The 27,225-nt window shown below is 41.5% G+C and overlaps 1 protein-coding gene across 1 annotated transcript; it reads left to right on the forward strand.

The window, feature by feature from the left end:
* The first annotated feature begins 43 nt into the window (after positions 1-43).
* gsk3ab (glycogen synthase kinase 3 alpha b) lies at positions 44-26,393 on the forward strand. The gene is made up of 11 exons (XM_079692335.1): positions 44-189; positions 295-480; positions 7,547-7,734; positions 8,196-8,279; positions 9,984-10,094; positions 14,426-14,556; positions 18,779-18,983; positions 19,665-19,760; positions 21,369-21,555; positions 22,489-22,566; positions 23,763-26,393. The coding sequence occupies exons 2-11, from the start codon at positions 306-308 to the stop codon at positions 23,828-23,830; spliced, it is 1,323 nt and encodes a 440-aa protein (XP_079548461.1). The 5' UTR covers positions 44-189; positions 295-305; the 3' UTR covers positions 23,831-26,393.
* Positions 26,394-27,225: the final 832 nt, after the last annotated feature.

Genomic DNA, 27,225 nt, shown 5'->3' on the forward strand with positions numbered 1-27,225 from the left:
TTAAGCAATAAAACTGTGATTTCCGTCCTAAACTCGAATGTACAGTAGTGTGCACTCTCAGACCCAATGACTCATTCCCCCAGAAACCCTTGCGCGCTTTACGTAGTTGTGCGTCAACTCCCCAGTCCCCCCACCATCACCGTTCTACAGAGGAAGAAAGGGGGAGACGGGCAACCTATACAGAACGCTGTAAGTGTAGTTTATATTCATACCGAATATTAAAATACACATATATATAGCTTAAGTTTGTGCCGGTCTGGCCACGAATAACGTCCAACCTTGCCCCGGCTTTAGTTCATACAAATATGAGCGGCAGCGGGCGGCCCAGGACCAGCTCCTTCGCTGAGCCTCCCGGAGCTCCCGGGTCCGCTGCAGCCGGTGCCGGATCAGCAGCAGCCGGTGGGAGCTCGACAGGAAAGACTGGGGCTTCAACAGCCAGTGGAACCAGCTCGACGAGCTTCGGGAATCTGAAACTGCCTAGTGAGTATTATTTTTTACATTTGTATACCCCAAGAGCAATATACATATTATTACAAAGACCCGGGTTGAGGGTTATTTTTAGATAAATGTGCCGGAGTGTACTTAGTGTCGATCATTGTCGCGAAGCTAACCCTTAGCCAGCAAGCAGTTAGCTCGTTAGCTAACTCAAGCTAGCTGCTAACGTTAGCTGTGTTTTTCATTAACGAACCATTACGATCAAGGGCTTTTATCGCATAGCTAACATGATCGTTAGCTGCTGATGGCAAGCGTGGAACTAAAACATCCATATTTTGAAGGTAAAACATGTTATGTAAATGTTTTCGGCAACATTGCCTAACCCTTATTTCTGCATTGAAACCCAAGAATAGAGTTGGTGTAAGCCGTTGGTCAAATGTATTCGTCATTAATATCAGATGTGGAAGCTAGTTAGCCTGCTAACATTTGCAAAGAGTAGGTTTAAATGATCCAGTCTAACTTTTTAGGCGTCGTCCTCGGCCCAGTCTCATATTGAACAGAGTTTTTTTGCCAGACTAGGGTAGCGATACCAAACGTCGTGTGGTAGCCTGCAGGAGTGGACATTTAAATCAGTGGAAATATACCAAAGAGTTCCAGATTATAATGTATAAGCATATGGCAACCATATCTAACCTAACTTAATGTCACAACTAATGTTGATGCCTACACTGGTGCATAATGAAAGAATCAATGCACATATTTAAACAGCTGGTACAGTACTTATGTCCATACTAGGCCATCTTTCAGCAAGAAAGTGAGAATTCTAGTTTAGTGTTGTGGAAACAGTTTGGTAAACCTTGGTTTGCCTCTTTACCTTTTCAACTGGGTTGGCATCCTTTTAAAGATGAAGTTCTAAATGTTTGTACATTTCTGTACACCTTAGATGAAGCTATTATTCTCTTAAGTAGCCTGTCTGATGGTTAATATGCTCACCATTTTGAGGCCCCTACTAGAAACCCTGCTCTGCCAACAGCAAAGTCCCTCCAGTTGTTTTACTGATGTGATGACAGGAACATGCAGAATGCTCAGGGGTCATGTAGCAGTGAGCTGAAGATAAGCGGGGTTGGACAGAGGTTTTCAAAAGAACATACATGGAAAGACTAAAGACAATATGTGTTTAAATAGGGGGGGGGGGGGGAAATGCAGTTATTTGGCCCCTGACAAGTAATTCTAAGAACAGTTGAAATAACAAAGAAATTGACTGAAAGTCAAAGTTGTCTTAAGCTGCTGTGTAGTGAGGCTTAGCTTGTAGGTTAGTACATGCAGCCCATCAGCAGATCTCCATCAGGTGATTTGCTCTAATCACACAGGGTTTCTATTTAAAAATGGTTTCCCTTCCTGGAAGATTTAAAGGTCCCTGACAAATGAGACATTCTAGTGAAATATTATCTGTGTCTATTAAGCTTGAAAAAAATCATATGCCGGTCAAATAAAGATTGTGGTTGGGGCATTCATATTTATTACCATATTAATTTGCTTATTGCCTACATTTTATTTAAAATAAATTAAGTCCAGTAAGACCCGTGCATAAACAGGCACATAACATTTAATTATGTTCTGACGACTTCAAAATGAAATAATTTCCATTCCCTATCACCCATTTTATAGATAAAAAAACAAATTGCCTCGAATAATAACTCTTTAAAAGCAAACAGAGTTTAACTTTAACCCATAACTGACTCATGGGTTGGGTGGCTCATTTGACTTCTTATAAGACCTCTGCATGAAGGAACCCCGCTGTAATGTATTAGCTCTCCTCTGGTGTGGTGATGCGTAAGGTTGATTGTTTGCACTCACATGTTAACATGGTTGCCACAATAAAAAGTAAAAGGTTCTACGACCCAGTTTGGCCCACTCTGGGTATATTTTGCTCAAATTCCCGATGAAGACTTTGAAGGCCGTTGACAAATTCAAGCGTCCATTACCAAGCATCGCTGTCATCTCAGCAAGAGGGACTGTGGCGGGGCAAACGCATCGCTGGCACTTTCTTGGCCAAAACACATTTTACAGGTTGAAAGAAAATTCAATCGGGTTACCTGATTACCAAAACCCTAATTCACATACATTGCTTTTTATTTTATGCTCTCTGTTTCCTAGTTTTAGTTTTCACTCTCCAAAATCTTTTTTACTTGATTGCCTGGGCCCAGCAGAAGCTCAATAAAAGTTCTCTTTTAGACTAAATTAACACTAACTGGCTAGCTCTGAAAATATCTCTTCCCTTTTGCCTTTTGGCCACGGCCAGACTAAAGCACCCAAAACTAAGGCATCTTCTGTATGAGATGCATCCGAAAACCCCGGGCTCCACGTTTGACTGTGTATGGGGAAAAACCGAGCTTGAGGCAGTTTGCCTGCTCGGACATGGTTAGATATTGTGCAGCAGCAGCAATGTTAATAAGGTCACTTTCTGCAACCTCTGCTCTCAGTGATTGTTCCAATACTGCCAATCACACAAGAAAGATGTCACTATTAACCTCTATTTATTGTTGTCAGATGACTTGGCAGCATGTTAAAGTGATTTAATCAATGACTCTGGTGCAGCAGTGAAGGAATAACCTTTCTTTATTAACGGGTAGCGTTAACAAGCAACAATTAAATCACACTGAGAACAGAAACAAAAAATGATGTCAATGGTGTCTTTGACGATATTGATAAACATTTAATGTCATTATTTAAAGCAAGAGGTGACAAAGATCAGCTAAGCCTGACCAGAGATACATTATTTTGCAAATCAAAGCTTTTAGGTTGCTAACGGTAAATGTAAAGTGACAAATAATCTGTTATTAGCGAGCATATATGCATGAGACTCATCTTATATCAAGAAACTCTTGCTTAGTTAAGTCAAAGTTTTGTGACAGTGAAGCTGGACTAATCCACATTCAATTCAAATTCTCCATCAATGTCATTATCACTATTATATGAAGGTGCCTGAGCAGTCATGTCAATCCCCTGCCTCATTTGACCTCACTTTATAAATGATCCATGCAGGGTGGAATATAGATTTGATATGTAGGAAAAAGAGAGTACATTATCAGCACTTGATATCTGTCAAGGCCAAGTGCTAATCCGGTTGAGTTGAGGTATTGAAGGGAACAAGTAGGATCAGTGCATTGCAAGAGCGTCTGTTTGGGGGCTAAATGTGGATGTGAACTGCTTAACTTAAGGCTCCTTATCAACAAATGTAGTTATTTGTATTTAATGTGATCATGTTTGATGTATGGTCAGTTAATGCATCTTATATTGCGGAGGAGGGGAAACCTTTAGGCGTATGGATTAAGGCTCAAATAGCTTTGGAGTGATTTATCCAAGCAACACCCAGAGTAAATCCCTCATCAGACGAGGTGTCCACTAATGACAAAGTACTTGTTGCAATTGCAGATCATTTCATCAAGTTAAAAGTGTGCCTGTGTTTTACACTTCCAAAGGTGCTCCAAGCTAATTGCTTGTTAGTGTGGGTGTGATTGTGCTCATCCCATTCCTCTTACTCATCAGGCGTGTGCTGACGTATGAGAAACCAAAGCCATTCACTGACAGCTGGGCAAAGTGCTCATCTTTGCATTCATTATTCAAGGCACTATCATGCCACAGCTGCTCCATATTTAACGTGCTCCCCTCTGACTTAACTTGTTTAAAAAAGAGTGTGAAAGTGATGCAAAACAGAGGAACATTGTTTTGAGGATACAGGAATTAGCAGGAACCACAAAGTGACTGATCTCTAAAGATGAATATTTTGCGCTGCCCTGAAGGGGGGGGGGGGGGGGGTCGGATGTAGGCCAATCATGTGGATAAGCTATCGGCCGTTAACTAACAACCTTGAAACATTTCAGGCTAGAAAATTACCAAATTACACAATCGTCTTTTGTCCCCACGAGTCAATTGGTTAGCTTATTTTGGTTTTATGATTATATTTTTTATACAGACAGAAATAGCAGTTGATGAAGCCAAAATATTGTCTTGTTTTTTTTGTCAATTCATGGGAGAGCCCCAAATGCTTCATAGTCTGACTCCATTTTGAGACTCGGAGACCTGCTAGAGATCAGGAGGGGTCCTGTTGAGACAGGCGAAGTGAGCAAGCTCAGGAAATAGGAGCACTTCTGGGTGTGCTACTGTCCACATCATGTTGATCACAGGCTCTGACAAGCCTTTTGGCAATGGGCCTCTTCTCTGCTGTTCTTCCCCTTCTAGTGTCATTGCTCGTGGTGCCGATTTGTCAAATCAGTCTTGACCCGACACAGGCGCAACAAACACTGAGCGGCAACTTGACCCTAACGAGAGCTGTCAGATCTTAAACATCTCACTTTGCCTGATTTGCACACGGACAAATACTCCGTCATAAATAATAAGAATATCTGTACCTGTATTTTACATCCTTAAGAAACACTTATAGCTACGGCTGGGCGATGTGTTGATATTATATTGATACCCTGATACGAGGCTAGTTAACGTCTCAGATAATATAATATTGCAGGGATCACCAACTACATTTGTCCAAGGGCCAAAATGTATCCAATAGACACTATCGCGGGCCAGCGATTTCTATATAGCCCAGAATTTTGAAGTTGTTGGCCGGTGGGGTGGGGGGGGGGAAAACCGCATAAAGCTTAGCAGAGTCTTCACGCTAACGAAGGATCACTTCTAGGCAGGGTTGGGAGGGTTACTTTGTAAATGTAATCAGTCACTGAATACTGAATACATGCTCTGAAAGTAATCAGAATACAGTTACAGTTGCTTGTCTTAAACAAACACGTATTCAGATTACTTTTGGAATACTTTATTTTTTCATAACAGATGGGTATGTTTTGGTGCACAGGAGACACTTATTTTACTGTTTTAATGGCTCATCAAGAGCACAAACACAACATCTTGGTGTCATTCTGGACAGCTCCCTCTCATCTGCACCCCACATAAAAAACATCACCCGGACTGCATTCTTTGTACTGTCTTAAAACCTTTCCTTGGAATATGTTATGAATTGTAAGGCATCCTTGGGTGCTTTGAAAGGCGCCCCTAAATAGAATGAATTATCATTATTATTATTATTATTATTATTATTATTATTATCTGAAACGATGTAATAACTTTTAAAACTTTTTCCAGTCACTTGCCCCATGCATTCAGCGGCAGCAGGTCATTCACTTTGATCCCGTTATGAAATGTCATCTTTTCGACAATAAATAAATGCTACATAAACGTTATCTTGCGCATTTGATCTAACCATCTCCGTTTCTAACTTTCAATATATTTTAAAAGAGATCTCTCTCTCTCATCTGCATGCGGGGGCGGGGCCTGAGAGACACGCTGCATCTCTCTCTGGCTCAGACATGCTGCAGCGCTGTGCAGTGTGCACACAGTTCTGCCGGTAATGAATATTACATTTTGTGAAGAAACTTTTCCACCAATAATTCCAATAAGTATTCCAAAATATATTCACTTCAGGTTTACGACAGTGACTGTAATCAGATTACTTGTTTTTCAAATGTAACGCCAGCTGAATACAGTTAGCCTACTTGATTTTTGTATACTGATTACGTAACACCGTTACATGTATTCCGTTACAACCCAACCCTGCTTCTAGGCTACTGTCCCGCAGCGCCTGCCTCTCTGTTGGACTCTGTCGCAGCGGGGCCACTGCTGTGGTGCGGAGCGCATTAACCAGACTCTTCACAACGAAGAATCACTTCTTCTTCAAGGCAGAGAAGGTTTCGCATTACGCAGTCTACTGACCCGCAGCTGCTGCCTCTCTGTTGGACTCCGGTACTGCACCTTACTCACGAGACGTTGTTTAAAAAAAATGGGTGGGGGCCGAACGCAGTAACCACTCCGCCAACGCCACAGTCACCCCCGTCGTGCGGGCCGGTTGTGGCCCGCGGGCCGCCAGTTGGTGGTCACTGTACTATTGTAATAGCGTAGGTGGTGTCTTTTTACTGGTTTTATACGTTTTAATTACATGAAATGACATTGCTCCCCGGGCGCTGTACAATAGCTGCCCACTGCTCCTAGTACTAGACTCCTGGTACTAGGATGGGTTAAATGCAGAGAACACATGTCACTGTGTGCGGTGTGCTCTGCATGACCATTACAGAGGGTTTCATCCCTCCCAATATAAAGCGATGTCATTTTCTGGATTTATGAGAATGTTATAGCTTTTATTTGCCTTTACCCACTTAGTCAATGAATACACATTCCTGATGACCAATGGTCAACATTCTCATTGTGTAAATATTTGCTGAAAGAAAACCTACAAAGGTATTTGATAAGAAAATATAATCTGCATATCAACCTATATCAAACATAAGCCGGGACGACTATGGTCAGATTGGGCTGAACTGTTTGAAATGGCTGCTGATGTTCTAAATTGTAGTACAGATGTGACGCCCAGTGAGCGGTGTCTCTGCCCAGCAAGAGGTGTGCTGGATTTATAACACAAGACAAAAGGAGAGCACCACAGCGAAACGTTATGTTGCAATAGTCATTTCATTCAGATTCTTTTTTTGGTGATGATCATTAGAAGCCAATACAGTAGTTGACAATAAAATGAGATGCATTGCACATCTGTCGAGCTGCACCATATGTGTTTCTCCTGTTTATAAAGAGGTTGGAGCTGGTTTCACTCAGTGGGGCAGCGGGACATTGTTGTGTGAAGTATCAGCAGCTCATTACCAGCAGCCAGTGTGTGTCTGGGGAGCCACCAGATTGGTCACAACCATTTAGAGACGTGGGGAGGGCTTGTTGACGTTAAATCTCTCTCTCAGGGAAACTGGATTAATAGCCGAACTGTAGAGGGTCGTTTCACTTGGCTTCTCACTCGTCTAAACTTCTGTTCATCAAAGAAAAATATTGGGGTTTTTATTACAAAAATATCCATACTTTTCACGTTATCAGAATCAGAAACAGGTTTATTACCAGGTAGGTTGACACGTACGAGGAATTTGACTTGGTGTCGTGGTGCATACATAAAAGTAAAACAAACGTTTAAAAACACAGAACTATTTTACATTATGTAACTTGGGTGTCATTTAGGCTTTTTCTAAGAAGGTGTGTTTTCTGCCCACAGGAGACAGTGGCAAGGTGACGACGGTGGTAGCCACACCCGGCCAGGGCCCCGACCGCCCACAGGAAGTCTCTTATACAGACATAAAGGTTATAGGGAATGGCTCCTTTGGGGTGGTCTACCAGGCTCGCCTCATCGACAGCCAGGAGATGGTGGCCATTAAGAAAGTTCTCCAAGACAAGAGGTTCAAGGTATGTTTAGAGAAGCTTACACTAACCAGATCATGACTGTTTGGGGGTGCTTCATGGAGTTTTTGAAAAAGAATGTTGGTAATGATCAATAAAACCAAAGACAGGGGCGGGGAGGGGGGCAACAGGAATACGATTATAAAGTGTAGTAGCTCACGTCATATTCGTTCAGATTTATTGACGATTTCTGTACTTTGTTATCCCTGTATCATCTGTATACTGACCTGTGTTTATTTACATGCCTTATCATTTGATTGTACACTATCTGCCACCTAGACTGACCGTTTTATGTATGTGTAATGTTCATTATATTCGAAAAATTCAAGATCATTACTGTTAAAGTTGCAGCTACAAAGAAGTGGTAATGGATTTGTTGTAGACCCAAATCACTTTGTTGAATACATCCTGACTGATGGACCTGTGCATGTTTGTAATGAGTCCTATCTTTCCTTTCTTCATTACAGAATAGGGAGCTGCAAATTATGAGGAAATTGGACCACTGCAACATTGTGAGGCTACGTTACTTCTTCTACTCCAGTGGAGAGAAGGTGTGTACGCACTGACGTGACGTTTTAATGCAGCATGAATCAGGTTTCTAGACCAAGCACTCTCCCTCCACACCCAGCATGCATCAGTGATGACTCATAGACACGTTTCAGACAAGTTGATCCTGGTCTTATTGTACATTGAGTTCCACTCTTACTTAATGGTTTACAGGTACAAGCTCTTTTGAGGAATTGTTGGCTTATAATTGTGGTTTTCCTAAATGTATCTAAGAAAAAGCACAAGCTGTATCAGGCAAATTGTGACTTTTGATCCGTACCCTGTGAACTTAACACTACACAAACTAAATACTTTTGCCTCTGTATTACATTAACAAGCTGTAATATCCTCCCTTGTAATCTATTCAGTCATCATTAGGGATGGGTACCGAGAACCGGTACTAAGTCAATACCGGTACCTGATTGGACGGTATCGGTATACCGTTAAGCCGCTGGACAAACGGTGCTGCTATCTGTATATCTGTTACGTCTACTTCCTTTTTTTAACTTTAAACCAATCTGGTTGGTTGGGAACCCTCATCCCGTGTGATGTATCCGGTTTGAGACCCCTCAGGCCACTGTAAATGCCACTCCTCATCTCTCTCAACAGCGCTCTTATTATTGTTGTGAGACTCCCGCAGGAATGGCGGACAGAGCGAAGCGATCCAAGGTCTGGGTACACTTTTTAAAAATGTAGTGGCGATAGTGCAAGGTGTAATCTATGTACTCAATTAGTTGCTTGTAAAGGGGGTGACCCAAGCAACTTAATGAAGCATTTGCAACCGAGACACTAATTGAATCTAAAACGGTGCTAGCGATACTGCTAGTGCTAATAGTGCTAATGCTAGCGGGCTTCAGCCGCGCCGTGTGTTAAGGTGACCTGAGCGAAGGCTCGCAGGCAGGTTAGCTGCTGCACACGGGTAATATGTTTTGTTTACCTGGGTGCAGTCTTGCAGGCACATCGCCTTGTCTCTTTTTTGTTTATTAGCACCAAATTATTGAAAAGTATCTAAGAGTATCGAAAAATAACGATACCGATAAGCAGTACCGGTATTGATAAAATCCTAGCGATAACCATCCCTAGTCATCATTTACACTCCGTTGTAGGGATGCCAGAAACTGACCTTGATCAAAATCGGACAGCCCTGGCGAATATTAATCGCCCCACCGCCCCCGCCCCCAAAATCTCTAAAAACGGGGCTACGACGGAGCTGATCCAGATTTGCCTCCGATATGACGTCATATAGTCATATAGTTTAGACAGTAGCTGCCGTGTCCCGCATGAGCTCAGCCGCCTCCTTTTTTATTTATTTTAAAGCTTTATACCCAAAGTCATCACTTTTGAAACAGGAAGTGAAATAGAGGGATATGAGGCATGGCTAGAATGGGTGATCTGTTTGGTATTTTGAGCAAAACACTTCATAGACATGTTTTTTATATATTTGTATATATATATATGAGACCTACGCTATTGCCTAAAAATAGCAGGATAGGTGACATTTAAGAAAATAAGTCCAAAGTATGAGAAAAATATTTCATTATGTCCTTTTTAAAAGCAGTCTGATAACTAATCTGCAAACAGTATTTATTTGTTGCCTTATTACTCCCCCCATGTACCACACAACACATTTTATTAAATTGGTTTTATACTCCTTACATCCCTTTCTCTTTCCACCTATAATCAAACAACCTTTTTCCCCTCCTTCTCAGAAAGATGAGGTGTATTTGAATCTGGTGCTGGACTTCGTTCCCGAGACCGTGTACAGGGTGGCTCGGCACTTCAACAAGGCAAAGACCACCATCCCCATCATCTATGTTAAGGTCAGTACACACACAAAACATATACACACACACACACACACACACACACACACACACATACACCCACCATGCCACTATAAGCATTAAAAGGTTAATTAAAGTCAGTTATTCAGGGATTAAATACTTACATTCTCAAAATGGAACAAAAGCTGTCATAATCATAGAGGCAAATAAACTGTGTGGTCATTCTGACTACACTCAAAGTCCTCATAAGAACTCCTCAAAGCTTGCAGAGGTCTTAACCCCTGTCTGTTTATCGATCCAAAAGTAACAGGAATGAATGGATATCATTGGTTTTGTGTGGGATTAACACGTCTGAAATGCCCTTTAGCTGTAATTTAACACAGTGCATTCACTCGTTTTTGGGAACCCCTGACACCCAGACTGCCAAACAAGACAGATACAGTACTTCTGCTAAGAAGCCTTTTGCTTTACAAGGTGGAGAATGTATCGTCTTTGGCAGAAGATCTGTGTGCTTACTGCTTTTACGTCTTTGTAAAATAGACACTCTGCGACATCACATGGAATAGATGATACTTACATCCTAATGTTTGGATTTGAGCTTCATCCGTTACTTAAGGTCGTATTTAAGTAATTGCCTGAGGATGTAACAAACGATCGAGTATGTTCCTGTTGGTTCAGCTCACTGTTTATGGATTATCGAGGCAGAAAGGGAAAGATGGTCCCAAGGGAATTCATCTGTTTGCAGTACACTTGGCTCCCTGTCTAAAAGGGTGCTCATTTCGGAGAGAGTGTTTGTGTGTTTACTGTGTCTGCTGCAGCAGAGGACATTATAGCTGTCTCATGGCCCATTTCCCCTCCTCAGCCTGCTGCTCCCCCATGGCTCGGAGATGCATGCTGATCTCTCCCTCACACACACTTTCTCTCTGCTCTGTCATCCCTCTGTCCTCCAGCGACACACTTCTATCTCAGTGTGCCATCTCTTCCCTCTTCCCCTCCCCTGGGACTCAATGTTTTCACCGTGTCTGTCATTGTTTCCCTCTTCCTCACCCCTGCCCTCCTCTTCGCCTTTTTTAAACAGCATCCTTCACTCATCATTTTCTCTGCAATCATCTTTTAGTCTGTGTCACTGCATCATGTGGGTAATAATGGCGAGATAATGGTGATGGCGATGATTTGTCATATTAAGATGCTTTCTGTCGGCATTCCACGGGCACATTTAATGGCTGCAGACTTATTAGTGAGAGCCATTTTTACACAAGGACATCACCATTGACCTAGGATGTTTAGACAAATGTCAAATAGGGGTTAGTTGTACATCATCTGGGGGAGTTTTTACCCCCCTAATGTTATTTTGTTGTAAATACCATGCCACTGCGGGCTGCTGCAGACACCACACAGCTGCTTCTTTAACACTCTGCATCCAGAAAACAAAATTAGGGCACAAATTGATGTGACTGGTGTGTGATGAGAAACCTTACAGACACACACAGATGCTCCTGCCTCTGCCAAAAAAAATACAAACTTGTATTATAGAGCCAGATGGTGTGTAAGATTTTTAATTTGTAATATGGTTTCCCAACTAAAGTCAGCTAAGCCTCAGCTCAGTAGTTCCCAAAGTTCAAAAATGTTATCTTGGTCCTCATCAAAGTGTATTTAGTGATTTATTTTCACAATAAATTAGCAAAGTTTAAGCATAAGTCTGAACAACTCCAAGCAATACTTCTTACTTCAACTACTTCCTGCTTTCCGTGCCATTTATAATGCTATTTCAGGAACCACTGCCTTCGCTCGGGGCAGCTAAGGTCACACGAGACTTCCAGTCCAAAGGGAAATTACATTAAAGTATCTGAATGTATACAAGGCAATTAATTAAGTGGGTATTGGTAAATTCTTTCAAATTCTTTCAAATCAACAAAAGTCTTGCTTGTTAGTTGTTGAAGTCTTAGATATTGTCTCTTGCATGTTGTAGGCAGTCATTGGAGTATTTTTGCCTCCAATTGCAGGCTTTAAGGAGCTGTTGTATACAGGGATGCAAACTTGTCACCTGTCGGCGAAATTCGCCGTTTTGAATCCAAAATAGGTCGTTTGTGTGATTCATGTAGATCTGCAATAAAAATATTTTTGGGGTATGGGGGGGGCTGGGACCCGGAGTAATGTGCGGCCGTGAGCTGTTATTTGCCATCATGACACGCATGGTGTTCTTTTTTTATATATTATAATGAAGTGCGAGCTGTGTGCTCGAGTCTTCCTGCCTGTCGGCTCTGCTCATGGATGTATAATAAGGCTCTGCTGCTCCGAGATGATGGTCTAGCTTCAGCAGCTACATTACCTACGGGTGCGTTCGTTAATATTAACTGTGCGTCCGGAGTCACTGTGGCACAGACTGGACCGCTGGTGAACAGCTGTTAGAACGGGCTGTTCAGGTGTTCAGAGCAGAGCTCCCTGTCGGAGCTGCAGAGCGTGATGTGAACTGAAAAGTTTTTCTGTGGCAATATTATCGTTTAGCTAGCTAGCATACATTGTCACTATCTGCTAACGTTAGCTTTAGCCTTCGTTTTCTAATAGTTTTTTTCATAGGCTATAAACGGAGGTGGTATAAGTATAGATCTGGTACTAGAGTAAAAGTAGAAGTACTCAGGTCTTGTACTTGAGTAAAAGTAGAAGTACCAGAATGTAGGAACAATCCTGCATTCAAAATGTTCCTCAAGTAAAAGTACATGAAAATATAGTGAAGGTAGAGACAGTAAAAGTAGTCATTTTGCAGATTGGTCCATTTCAGAATAATATATATGATATGTTTTATAATGATTGATCATGAAAGTGTTCTCAAAGCTGGTAAAGGTGCAGCTAGTTTGAATGACTTTGTATACTGCAGGCAGGGTAGCTTTTGGATTTACTCCAGGTGGAACTAAAGTCTGATTTAACACTTGATTATATTTCACATCATTCATCCACATCTGTAAAGTAACTAAAGGTATTAAATACATGCAGTGGAGGAAAAGTACACCATGTACCTCTGAACTGTAGTGGAGTAGAAGAACAAAGTAGCAAAACATTGAAATACTTACAAGTATCTCAACATTGTGCCCAAGTATAGTACTTGAGTTTATGAACTTAGTTACTTTAAGCCATGTGGCTATAAAGATAGAAAGACTAAGCCTTGCACAGAGGCATGAAAATACATTTTCAAAATGCTCAACAGTTCTGCCAAAATTATAAACTGACTGCTCCACAATTAAAATAAATGCTTTTATATATTTATATTAGATGTGACTCTTTGGCGTTTCTGTTATTATTAACTGCTTTATTCGTTCTGACGGCTAACATCCTCTGTTATTCCTCATTTTAAAGCCGATATTCCGTGGGGTGGGGGGCTCGGATCCTTGTCACCTTTTTCATACCTGATGAGTTTGCATCCCTGTATATATCTATAAACCTTTGAGTTTGTTGCACTATGTGCTCGTTGTGTTATATCCTTTTATGGAAAAGAGGACTTGGAAAGCTCATTGTTCTCAATGGAATGAATTACATTTCAATTGGTTAAGCAATCCATTTTCTGCCACTTATCGGTCCAGATGCATTAATGACATATTACATATTCAACACATTGATTAGAACATGTTATACAGTGCGTGGAACTAATAGAACATTTGTATATTTAATATTATTCTTGCCAGGGGCGTACTGGGACTACAAATCAGCCCCGTAATCTCGACCGGCTCACTTCAGTACCGCTAGTAAATTGTCAACCGGGGGGGTGATTGTCCGACCGGCCCACTTAGGTACCGGCCCATCCCAAACGTCCCGATGGCCAGTCCGCCACTGATTCTTGCCAAAGTATAACAATTCTATCAACTACTAAGAAAACTTGAATTTGTTTTTACGGTAAATTGGTTTACTGTGGTTTTTGTCTATTTTTTTCAGCTGTTGTGCATTTAGGATACAGAGTGAGAACATAAATAAATGTTTTTGAAATATTTACACAACATTATCATTGGTGTATTATCGACATGGAATACATTTGTATTTATTTTAATATTGGTAATTATCAATTATACCAACACCCGTCATTCAAGCTTCCTACAAGCTTTCCAACACACTTCAATACTTTGACCAGTATTATAACACAAGAGGTATTACATTGCACCCAGTGTGGCACTAAAAAGGTTTAAATAAGGCGTGAATGTACCATTGTTGAACTCTGATCGGGATCTGGAGCCTCCCTGTGAGTCACGAGTCACCTGACTTCACATGCAAACAGGGGGATCACCTGACAGCTCTTTTTTTCTTTTTCTTCCTGGTTTATCTGTATGTTTCTGCCTGAGTTGATGCTAACTCTCTCCCCTCCCCCCCCCCCCCCCCCTCAGGTGTACATGTACCAGCTGTTCCGCAGTCTGGCTTATATCCATTCCCAGGGCGTGTGTCACAGAGACATCAAACCCCAGAACCTGCTGGTGGACCCGGAGACGGCCATCCTCAAACTCTGTGACTTTGGCAGGTCAGTACCAGACTCTGCCTGTGGACATCAAGTCTGTCTCCCATCATCCTGTGCATTGTTGTGACTGTCTGTGTGTCAGTGTTTACTTAGCTGTCGGTTTGTGTAGCCATCTTATTTTATTTTTTTATTGAAGACACATAGAAAATAAATGTCAAGGTTCAAGGCTTTTATTAATCATACGTACATAGCTACAGTGTAGTTATGACGATGACAATCTTAGGTCCCAGGCTCCAACATTGATAGGTTAGATTGAACAGTTCAAAGCTACTAGTGTTCAGCTTAGTCTCTACTATTGAACATCAATTGACAAACCATACATAGAAGGTCTTCACTTGAAGGCGTACAATGTTCAAACCACAATTATAACCAAAACAGACCATGTAGCCAAAATGTAAGAGAGGGTTGTACAGACTAACAGGACAAAACAAAAATAAATAAACAATACAAAGACACAAAAAGTATATATAATAAAGAGGGGAGGGGGGGGGGTTTACCTTTAACTCACTGCTGAACATATTAACTAACTTAGCACTCACTAACCGGCAAATATATAAGCAAACAAATTAACCAACTGTCTAAATACTAGGGCTGTGCATCTTCACTGGTCTCGCGATTCGATTACGATTATCCTGTCACCGATTCGATCCCCCGATGCACCACGATTCATACCAATGCAATTTTCTATATTACTGCACATGGCTTCTTTTTCATCAATGAATACATGCAGTAAATACATATGAACTCTCTTTTTATTATTTAGAAAGTCCTTCAGAAATCCATAACATAAATGTCATGACATTCATTTACAAACCAAAATAAATCAATTGTATAGCTCTAGCATCCCTATGCAGTATCTGTGTGTGAAATTGTTCCATCCTCAAAAACAAAAAACAAATGCTTCTGCAGTCTAGCTGCAGCTTCTAGCAACAGTCTTCTGTTTAAAAAAGGACACTGAATGTCCTGAATGTGGCATCACAAACATAACTTGAGTCTGAACACAGCAGACAACAGGAGTACAACAGCATTATAAAAACTAAAATACTGCATGTGGGTGCACACTTACATTCTCTGTCTTACTGTTACATCAATCCCATGATTGTAGGAGATTAAGTTAGCTTCATCATATCTCAATCAGTGAATAATAAAGTTTCTATCCGGTTACCATCAGCCTGTCACTCATTATTTTCAGGGAGGGGGCGGGGTTTGGAGGAACTGAGAGGAGATGGTGATCGCGGAAGCTTTTTCGTCCTGCCTTCACAAACTTTACACACGTAGCCTATCGTCTGAAAATAGCAAGAGGACATTCATACTCTGCATTCCAAGACTTAACTAAATCCACCAAAAACCTGACATGATTGTAACGCGAGTATTTCTTTGAAACATAAATCCCTGTGTCTCTGAGCCGCAGGGACACGGACTGATTCAGAGCGGGTTCTTCTGCTGTTGGTTCTGGACCATACTTGCCAACCCTCCCGATTTTCGCGGGAGACTCCCGATTTCATTGCCCTCTCCCGGTTTCCTCCCGGGGTCATATTTCTCCCGATTTCTGACAAAATCAGATTTACTCAGGACTGTTTCCACTCGGACTATAATACAGCTACACCATTGTTTGGTTTCCATGGTAACACGTCTCTTTAGTAGCGCGCGCAACCGAAAGTCTGAGAGGGTAAAGCAGATAGTCACAGAACAAGAATCGACAACTACTCTACTCTCTGCTCACTCCTTTCCTGTAAAATACAGGTTACAGGTCCAGCCCACACAAGGCATTGCACTTACAACTACAATAAGCATGTTAATATTAATCTAACAGCTCCGGCGAAACACTAGCACCTGATTTCTGAGGTCTCAAGGTTGGCAAGTATGTACTGGACTGGTGTTCTTGTGTTGGTGGAGAAAGCAGACTGCTCCGTGTTTGGTGTCGCTGTGCCGTTGTCACTTCTGTTCCCTGATCTCTGCGTCACCAAACGATTTGATATTAAAGTGACAGAAAAAAAACGATATTTTAAAGCCGCGACCGTAAAATCAGGAAGCGACGTTACTACGCTATAATCGATTATGTGCTGTAACTGCATCGATGCAGAATCGTCCACGTCCGCATCGTGATGCATCGTAGAAACAATTAATTTCAACACCCCTACTAAATACTAGCTTATTTACTAGGCTACTAAACCAATTGTCTAAGAGACTAGCTACAAACTTTCTAACTAGCTATAGTATCTTGCTTTCTAACATACTAGCTAACATAACTACAAACCAAATGACATAAGGTATTAGCTATAAGCTTCTAACAAGATATTAGCTAACGAGCTACTAACTCACTGACTAACACAATAGCTAACTTAACATTACTTCTGACCAACTTCCTGATATTTTAGCTAACTTGCTACAATTAACTGTCCATCATATCGGCTAACCTAAAATTACTTCTGACTAACTGCCCAAGATATTGGCTAACCTAACCAACTTTCTAACATAGCTAACTTGCTAACTGTCTATGAATTTCTAACCTAACATTACTACAAACCAACTGCCTCACATTGGTTACTAGCTAAATTACTACTAACCCACTGTCTAATACAAGAGCCAACTTTAAAATATTGCTAACCAACTGCCTAACATACCTTAACTTAACTACTAAGACTCAGCGTAATATAGACAACTAGCTAACTTGCTATTGACAACTGTCTAACAGAGTATCTAACACAACATTACTACTAACAGATCTGCCTTACAAGCTTTTAGCTAACTGGATACTAAATAACCACCTAACACAGTGTCCATTAATCAGTAGACACAAATAAGAGGGAATTGAAGAAGGTTAAAAAGGGTTTGAGTAGCCATCTTTTTCTGAAGCTCTGTCATATGTCCTTTTTACCTCTCTGTCTTCGTTTGACATGCTGTGGTTTTGTGAAAACAAATTAAGGAAATGAAGGTTCAGGCCGGGGTGACATCAGACTAGATATCATCTCTTATTTTGAATACCGTGATATTCTAGCCGTTTCTTTTCCTGGTTCTAAAAGCTGCGTTACAGTAAAAGGATATCATTTTCTGAATTGACCAGCCTTGTAGCTTTTACGTACATTTCCATTTCATTTAGCTGATGCTTTTATCCAAAGTGACTTACAATAAGTGTATTCAACCATGACCACGATACAAGCTCAAAGCAGCAAGAGTCCTGCAAGTACACTATCTTTAAATAAGCCAAACTGTCTCCCTGAGACGGCGGGACGCGGCGAGGCTGTGAGTCGGTGTGTGAGCGCACACACACAAACTCCCTGCCAGGCGGCGGGGGTGTGTGTGTGTGTGTTCGGGCTGGGTCTCGCTGTCTCGCAGACGGCCACTGGGCTCACAGGGAGGAGGGGGGGGGGGGGGGGGGGCGGCAGCAGCAGGAGCTCTAACAAGCCGTTTAGGACAGAGAGTGAATACACATACTATACAGAGATGCTGTATGAGAAACCAATGTGAGTTTTGAACATTGAACAGTATAAATGTATTCTAGTAGACCTCAACAATGGAATTATGATCAGTAGAAATGGCCGTGACATGGGACCTTTAACTTGTATTTTTAGAGTGTTGTATAAGTAATTTTACTTAATACAAATCTCTTAATACTTCTTCCTGCTTTAGTTTTAAGTTACTTTACTATATAAGATTTAAAATATGAGATTGACGTGTATATAAACAAACCTTGTAAAGACGGTGTATACGAGAACAGCGTTGTCAATTAGCCAATTATATCAAAATTCATTAGCATCTACAAACAAACAGATTTTTAGTTTTTGTTAATATTTCGTGGGTACTTGTGTTTTACTTCAGTAACATTTCCAATGCAGCACTTAATTGTTGCTTTAGTCAAAGTCAACTTTATTGTCAATCAGTTTGTGTGTACAAACAGAGATCGAGATACCGTTTCCCACAATCCTGAATACAAAAATACAAATATGTATATCCTATATATACACACAATCAACAGAAACATTTACACATATGCCCACATTTAAGATAAAAACACAACAATCAATATATATACAAAATAACAGTCACTTCAATATCTTTGGGAATGTACATTAGTGCAAGGTTGTCCATAGCAGCGTAAAAAAGTATTAGTAGAAGTAATACACCAATGCACAACTTTTACAGTGTTGTATTAGTACTTTGACTTATTACAAATCTCTTAATACTTCTTCCACCACTAACTATATATCTCTGTTATCTCTTGTAGTGCGAAGCAGCTAGTGCGGGGGGAGCCGAATGTTTCCTATATCTGCTCGCGGTACTATCGCGCCCCGGAGCTCATCTTTGGAGCCACCGACTACACGTCCAACATCGACATCTGGTCGGCCGGCTGCGTGCTGGCCGAGCTGCTGCTGGGCCAGCCCATCTTCCCCGGGGACAGCGGGGTGGACCAGCTCGTAGAGATCATTAAGGTAAAGAGAGGAAGACTACAGACACTGGCACAGCGCCAACTGATGCACGGGGCAAGATGAAAGGAGACATGGAGGGAAGTTCGGAATTCAAACGACTGTCAGTGTTGGCTTTGGGGAGGAAACTGCTGGAAATGTGGTTTAAAAACAGACTATACTTAGCTATTCAACCTGGTAGATTACTCATTTTACATTTGGTTAACAATCCATTTTAGTTTTGATTATCCTTGTCCAGATTGCATTTATTAATTATACATCTTATTTGGTCTTGCTTAGAAGTACCTCAGGAGATGTCACCTAATAGTTGCCAAAATAAACAACTTCCATCAATACTATAGAAAATGTGAAAAATATATTAAGCCAGTGAAATGTTTACTTTGTTTTTTGTGGGTTTGTTTATTTGAATTTATTCTAAATTGGAGCGCTGCGTAATCAAAATCCAACCTGTAGTAAAACATTCATTGACACCTCCCCAGTCGATGAATGTGTACTTATATTTCAACACAGATAGTATTCAATAAAGAACAGTAGCCCTGGAAAGATAATGCAAGCTTTACACTTAATATAACAAAGGATACATTTTGTTATTTTCCACATTTAAAACCCCTTCTCCACATTTTGAAGAACACGCCAATGATTGTAATTCATTTGAATGAACATACATTTTTCCTTCGTGTGCTTCAGGTCCTCGGGACACCGACGAGGGAGCAGATCCGGGAGATGAACCCCAACTACACAGAGTTCAAATTCCCTCAGATCAAAGCACACCCCTGGACAAAGGTACGTCCCGGCTGCAGCAGAATATTAATGGATAGCCGTTATCCAAACATCAGCTTGAAGTTGTTTTTTGCTCTTTATGGAAAAATAAACATATGTAGGAACCATAAAAAACCAGGAACTTGTTTCTATCTACATATGAGTAAACTGATGCTGCTCCCCAGTATGTTTTATCTGCAGTGTTGCACTATGACTGTAAATAAAGCAAGTGTTTGCCTAATAGTAACAATAAATAGTACCGGCTTACCCCAGATCAGATTTGTAGCCGATGTCGTGTATCTGTTCTTTCTGAAGACGTGTGTTTATTCAGGGGACTCGGATACATTAAAATCAGTTACTGAAAGAAAGTTAAACAATCGATCCTTTGGGAAAGAGCTGGGCTTGGAGAATATCTAATCTAATGATATTTTCCACCAAATGTCAATATATCTTATTTATTTATTTATTGCACTTCACAAAAAGAAACGCAGAACAGAATCAAACAATAGTAAAAACATTCAACATTAATAAAGGTTTAGGTCTTAAATGGCTCTTAAAACTGATCGCCCAGTCCTACAACGATCTGTGTGTCAACAAGAGAAGTCCTCCCTCCCCTTGCTGCTGTCCTTCTTAATGCAGGGTGTCTGCGGGGTCTTAAAAAGTATTAAAAGTTTATTGATCAATTTAGCGAAAATGAAGGCTATTAAAAATGCGATGAGGTCTTAAAATATATGGGAAGGGTCTTAAAAAAGGTCTTAAAAGGTATTACGTTTGACTTCAGGATTCCTGCATATACCCTGTGATGTCTTTCATGTTTGTAAAGCACTTTGAATTGCCTTGTGTTGAAAGGTGCCTTATAAATAAACTTGCCTTGCCTTGAATCTACCGTAATTTCCGGACTATAAGGCGCACCTGAATATAAGCCGCAGCAGCTAAATTGAATGATGTGTACATATATAAGCCGCACTGGACTATAAGCCGCAGGTGTTTTAATGTTTAATTACCATATGTAAGGGTTCGTGCACAGAGGGGATTGTCGGGAAAGAGATGGCTGTTTGAGGAAGCTCCCATTTATTAACATTTCAACAAACCAGTTGCATATTTGCATAACGTATTCAAGTGTTACCATTTAGTGCAATAGTAGCTACAGAACATGTGCTGTGTAAACTGTACTGTATCACATAGCGTTTCAGACACACACACTTTTCAACTTTCAAACTCCCAGCGCACGTCCCGGCAGTGATCTACAGCAGTGGTTTTCCACCAGTGGTACGGGGACAAACTGTCTCGCTCTCGTAATGTCTGTCTGTCTTGCTCTCGTTCTGTCTCTCGTACCACTCTCGGTTCCACTTTTACTTTTGCGCGCTACCTGTCTCACTCTTTTCCGGCCTCCAGCTTTTCCTGCTGGAGCCCGCCGCTTAAAGGTGGGGGGCGCGGACCGGCCATAGAGCCCATAGAGTTAAAGGTGGTGGACTGTAACCTGTAGGAGGTCCCCTAGTGGCCGTTAGCTGTACAAATCCATAGATTAGCCGCACCGTTATATAAGCCGCAGGGTCGAAAAAAGGCGCGGCTTATAGTCCGAAAATTACGATAAATAACCCTGTGTCTCTCTGACTCTCTCTCCCCTGTCAGGTGTTTAAGCCTCGCACGCCCCCCGAGGCCATCGCTCTGTGCTCCCGGCTGCTGGAGTACACGCCGGTGACCCGGCTGTCTCCGCTGGAGGCGTGTTCGCACGCCTTCTTCGACGAGCTCCGTCAGCCCAACACCCGCCTGCCCAGCGGGCGAGAACTGCCGCTCCTCTTCAACTTCAGTCCCGTCGGTCAGTTCACCCCTCCTCCTCTCCTCATCTCCTCTCCTCCTCTCTTCATCTCATCTCCTCTCCCACCCCTCCCACGTCACTCTCCTCTCCTCTCCTCATCTCTCCTCATCTCATCTCCTCATCTCATCTCCTCTCCTCTCCTCATCTCCTCTCCTCGTCTCCTCTCATCTCCTCTCCTCTCCCACCCCTCCCACGTCACTCTCCTCTCCTCCCCCTCATCTCCTCTCCTCTCTTCTCCTCTCATCTCCTCTCCCCCCCCTCCCACGTCACTCTCCTCCTCTCATCTCCTCATCTCCTCTCTCCTCATCTCCTCTCCTCCTCATCTCATCTCCTCTCCCCCCCCTCCCACGTCACTCTGCTTCTGTTTCAGCTCCTCTGAGTGTCTTGGATGTTGTCCTAAAGGGCTGCAAAATTAATTGGAATCTAATTCAAATTGCAGTAACGACTAGTGCACTATTCAAATCGCAGGAAGCATCAGATAATATATTCTTCATCCCAGAGTTACAAAAATGCAACATCATAATAAAACTGTACGCTAACAGTGCAGTAAAAAGAGCAATTCAATAACTTCCGGAAACATAGATGGTCACATCATTAATCTAAATAACAGTTACATTAAAATAATATTTGTTAAAGGGTAAATGTGTTCAAATGGAGTAAATGATCATGGTTTTGCCGGGATGTTCGGCTTACCTAACAGACATTTGTTTGGTTACCATCTGTCCTTAAAACAAATCACACAGTGATCGTTTTAATATAGTCTCCCTTGCCGATGCACTCTCCGTCAAAGTAGTCGCAATTTGTCGTTTCTTTCCCAAATCATGCAGCCCTGTTGTCCTCTAAAGGCCTTCACTCAATCTAAAGACCTTCACGCAGTGTCTCAGTGCACCCAAAGTGTTTTCTGTGTCATTAAAGCTGCCTCTCTCTCCTCAGAGCTGTCTATCCAGCCCCAGCTGAACTCCACACTCATTCCTCCTCACGCTCGTGCACAGACATCGCCTGCCTCACATGGTATGTATCTCAATTCAATATTACACTCTTAGGTGTTATCCATCTAGAGCAGGGGTTTCAAACTCAAATACACAGTGGGCCAAAATAAAAAAATGGGTACTAGTGGAGGGCCGGACTGGTTCAATGTTTATTGCAAAACTTATTGAAATGAACTCATTGCACATATTAAACCTGGAACTAACAAAGCTTAAATTATTGCCTATAAAAACAACATTAAACATTCAATAATCAGTTGCATTCATTTCTTATGGCTCTATCTGCAGAGTCATTTCTTATGATTACATTTTTCCACAGGCCAACAACACCTTCAAAAAAACTATTTTCCTCAAAGAACAAACCAAACATGCCCTGTTGTCGTGAGAAAGAAAGTGCAGAAGGAAACATCCATTAAACTCAGGGTGCTGCTCTGTGATGCTAGTTCAGATACTTGGCATCTCATCTTGGGTGCAAGGTCATCAATGTTTGGGCTCAGGCTCTGAACTGAGGAGACCCTCAGGATGGAGTGAAGGTGTGCGTGCAATATACCGGCGGGCCAGATCTGATAGTAATTAGAAATTATCCTGCGGGCCGAAATTAAATCCACCAAGGGCCTGATTTGGCCCCCGGGCCTTGAGTTTGACACATGTGATCTATACAGCTATTCATGTGTATATTGTCCATTAAGCAAATTGATACTGTAAAATAATTATAAGTAGGGCTGGGTGATAAGTGATAAGACATTTTGTATATTGTAATATTCAATGTGTCTTTTCTTTCTGTTATTTAAAGCTGGACTGCATTACAGTTAAATAATGTGATGTTATTGATATAAACAGGAATATAGAAATGGACACTATGAAAACACTAAAGACAGTTATTGAAACTTATATGAGTTATAAATATTGTGATATGTAATCGTCTCCCAGCCCCATTTACAAGTAACCCTTTGTTCAATTTGAAAACTATAGTAACTAGTGTGAGAATCAAAATATTGGCCCACATTCATGGACTATATAATCCTCCGGAAAAACTGCTTAACCGCCGTCTGAACTTCAGCCCATTTGTAAACCCGACAGAGTAGACTTTGCTACTTTAATAAAGATAACCTGAAATACTTTTATTTAGATTTGTAGACGTACATAATGTGGTGATAGGCAGTAAAGTATCCGATATGAACGGTGTGTTTCTGACCCTGCTGTCCCTCTCTCCCCCTGCAGAGGGCGGTGTGTCAGACAGTACCGCCCAGCCCAGCTCAGCACCCGGATCCATCAACAACAGCACCTGAGCACCTCCCCCCTCCCATCCTTTTATTTTCGTCTTCCCCCCCATCTTCCCCTTTCTCTCCTCTGCTCTTCTTCCTCTCAACCTTCCTCCTGGCTCCAAAACCCCTCTTTAAAAATAGAAATAACTTCACACACACTCAGCAGTGCTATTGTCCCTGACTCTTTTACCATTTCCAATAGAAAGCAAACTCTGTGGCTGCTAGCTTCTGGAAGGTGTGGGCTTTTTTAAGGATATTTGGGGAGCCAAGCGTGGGTTTAAAATACGCTGAAGCTCATCCGTTAGAATAAATCAACTCGACATTGGTTGGGTTTATTGGGATAAAAAGGACGGGGGGGGTTGTACATGTTATGTGGATTTTCTCTGTATTATAACTGACTTTTATCCCTTTTTATGTTCATTTTTATTTGCATTGGTGTATTTTATGTGTGGCCGTGGTGCCATTAAATGGGGTCCTGATTGGCTTTTGAGTTGAAAGGTCGTGTGAGAGGCCTGACTAATAATGACAATCATCTTTAGTGGGGTCATAAATGGCACGCATGTAGTGTACACACTTGATTATAAGACCCACTGTGTAGCCTGGAGGCTTTTAGGCCTCTTTCTACCTTCAATTTACTCAAGTATTGTCAGTTCATCCAGCGGCACGGGGACCACGTGGAGACTTTTTTTTTTTTAATCTTCAACTTTGACCCCAGAATATATTGGCTGATTTTAGAGTTGCTTTTACATTTTATTAAAAAAGAAATGCACCACAGCCTGTCTTTTTAAAAAGTTTCCTTTTGAATATTAACTCCTCGACTGCCTTTTATGTGAATGAGAGGGAGTAGAGTGCACAGTTTCTTCGCGATAAGCTCATGTGTTCATCGATTAAGCTACGAGCTTCTCTTATTGCATCTCCAAAAGGGAGCAGAGCGGAAGCAAAGGGGCGAGTTGTGTTAGTCCAGCTGTTATCATAACGTCACACACAGGTTGGATGTGGGGCTCCAGTTGCATCTAATACAGAAGCCTCACATGTCATAAACACCACCTCGTTAATCATGTCACTTTGTGGTTTGTTATGGGCTTGATTGTGTTGATCAGGCTCAAGAGAGAGACTCCGGACACCTTCACCGCTCACCTGGCTCCTCATGTCACACAGTTGTTACCGTGCAGGAGGAGGACTGAATTTGGTTTGTCAGACCGACTGGCTGAAAACCCTCTTCCCAAACAGTGCAACGCTTCTATCATGTTCTTCTCGTCCCTCTGTGGTGTTAGTCGGAACTGATGGTGAATGATTTGCGCCGTCGGCAGTTGTCTTTCAGACGTGCATGTTCAGCCCACACTATATTGCTTCCACTAATCTCAGTAATAATCCAAACAGAAACGATGCTCAAACCCTGAAACCCGGCGTCTTTTTGGAGCCTCCCCTTCCTCCTCCTCCTCCTCCTCCTCCCTTCTGCTTCCCTCTTTCCTCCTCCTTTTTTCACTGCTAAACTGTAAATATCAAGTACCTTTTATTTTGTTATTTTTATTGTTATTATATTGTTGTCCTTGTAATTTTTTTTCTCTAGTAGACCGGCGCAGCAGCGTCCGGACTGTTTATCCTCAGTCGCAGTCTGTAAATACGATTTCATTTCAGTCCCTGGTTCAGGAGGGGAAACACAGAACAAAATGTTTCATTTTTACTCTCTCTCCCTCCATTTCTCTTTTCACCACTTTCCCTTTCCCCCTATAAATGTTGTCATAACTGTTTTATTTATTGTATTGTGTTGTTTTTTTGGGGCGGGGTGGGGGATTCGTTTCCACTGCGGTGGTATAATTGAGGTTTTTTTTTTTTTTATTCCAAATTTGAGTCCAACTATGTCACATGCAAAACGATTTCACATCCAAGATACTGTACAGAGATCCGGACGTTGGTGTGTGTGCTTTCCAATCAGTGCTGTCGTGTGTATGCACATAAGAGCCAACACGTGGAACTCCTGTTTTTTCATTTAACTTCAATGTGAAGGGAATGTTACAAGCCTCTGGATCTACAGGGTCGTGGTGTTGAGGGAGCACGGATAACCCTGTGTGAGTGTGTGTGTGAGAGAGAGAGTGTGAGTGTGTGTGTGTGTGTCTGGAGGAAAGGGGAAATAATGAATCTGTCCATTGACATGTATCATCTCCTGTGTCCGACCGTCTCCTGTTTCGCTTACTGTGTTTAGTATGAGTGTACAGGTGTTAGGATGTGTGTATTCTTCACAGATGCTTTGTGTGTGTGTGTGTGTGTGTGTGTGTGTGTGTGTGTGTGTGTGTGTGTGTGGACCATTGACATTATTCTCAGTACTCCTGACTTTTTTCCTAAAAATGAAGAGCTCATTAAATGTGCTATTTTTAATGTTTTTTTCTTCCATCTTCTGATCTGTCACACTTTGTTTTTAATTTGCTGTGGCCCTGCGCTTTTATCTCTCTTCTGAGGGTAAATGTCAAAGTTGGTAAACGGAACGGTTGGATAAAGGAGATGATGAAAAGAGAGGGATGGAGGGAGAGAGACAGTTTTTGTTTGTTGGTATAAATAATTAAACTCATTAATAAAGTGATGAAACAGTTCCTGTCTCACATTCGTTATTCAATTATATATATTTTTTAAAACTGTTAAGGAACACGAACATGAGGGATACAAGGCCCTCTCAAATATATAGTCAAATCATGCCATAGCATTTGTTGGCCAAATAAGTGAAAGTACCATTAAAGTAGAACTGCCACTACTCTTTGATTAGCTGATCGTAAAAAACTAATTATAATCAGCCTTTTCAATAAAAAATGTTTCATAAAAGCAGTTTTTCGCCTCGTAAAGGTGGGGTAGGTCATTCACTTCAGAAACACTTTTTGTTATATTCCATGGAATGCTCTTAACATCCCGTCCCGATAGCAATGAATATATTAAATGCTTTGACAATAAATCTATTTTAAAAAAATGTCATCTGTGGAAGCCGTGGTAATGTAGAAAGCACGACCAATCATCTGAGCCGGGCCGGCTAAAATAACTGGATGGCCTACCTGCCTGTCAGCCTTCCATCTGTGCACAAATGTATCTCGTGCCCTCATTGGTCATGTTCGTGTGTGTTGGGGAGGGGCTCTGTAAGGAAGTCTGAAGGAAGGGGAAGATTTTTTTCGGCTGCGTACTTTCAAATTCTAGCTTTCCATTCTTACCTATCCTACCTTTTTAAGTATGGATTTTCCCACTTCTCCCTGTTTTTATATCTTAAACTAAAAGTATATATTTGTGTAAACATCCCTGTTTTCTGATATTTCTTAGACCAAAATGTGAATCTAGGCAAGGCAAGTCTATTTATAGGCTATAGCACTTTTCAGCACGCAACAATTCAAAGTGCTTTACAAAACAAATTAAAATACTTTTTAGGAATAAATACAGTAAAA

This window comes from Notothenia rossii, assembly GCF_949606895.1.
Source record: "Notothenia rossii genome assembly, chromosome: 7".
NCBI lineage: Eukaryota > Metazoa > Chordata > Actinopteri > Perciformes > Nototheniidae > Notothenia > Notothenia rossii.

Coding starts and splice junctions, on each gene's coding strand:
- gsk3ab (XM_079692335.1), top strand. CDS start 306: ATGAGCGGCAGCGGGCGGCCCAGGACCAGCTCCTTCGCTGAGCCTCCC. Junction 7,735..8,195: donor TCCAAGACAAGAGGTTCAAG/GTATGTTTAGAG, acceptor TCTTCATTACAG/AATAGGGAGCTGCAAATTAT. Junction 22,567..23,762: donor GACATCGCCTGCCTCACATG/GTATGTATCTCA, acceptor CTCCCCCTGCAG/AGGGCGGTGTGTCAGACAGT.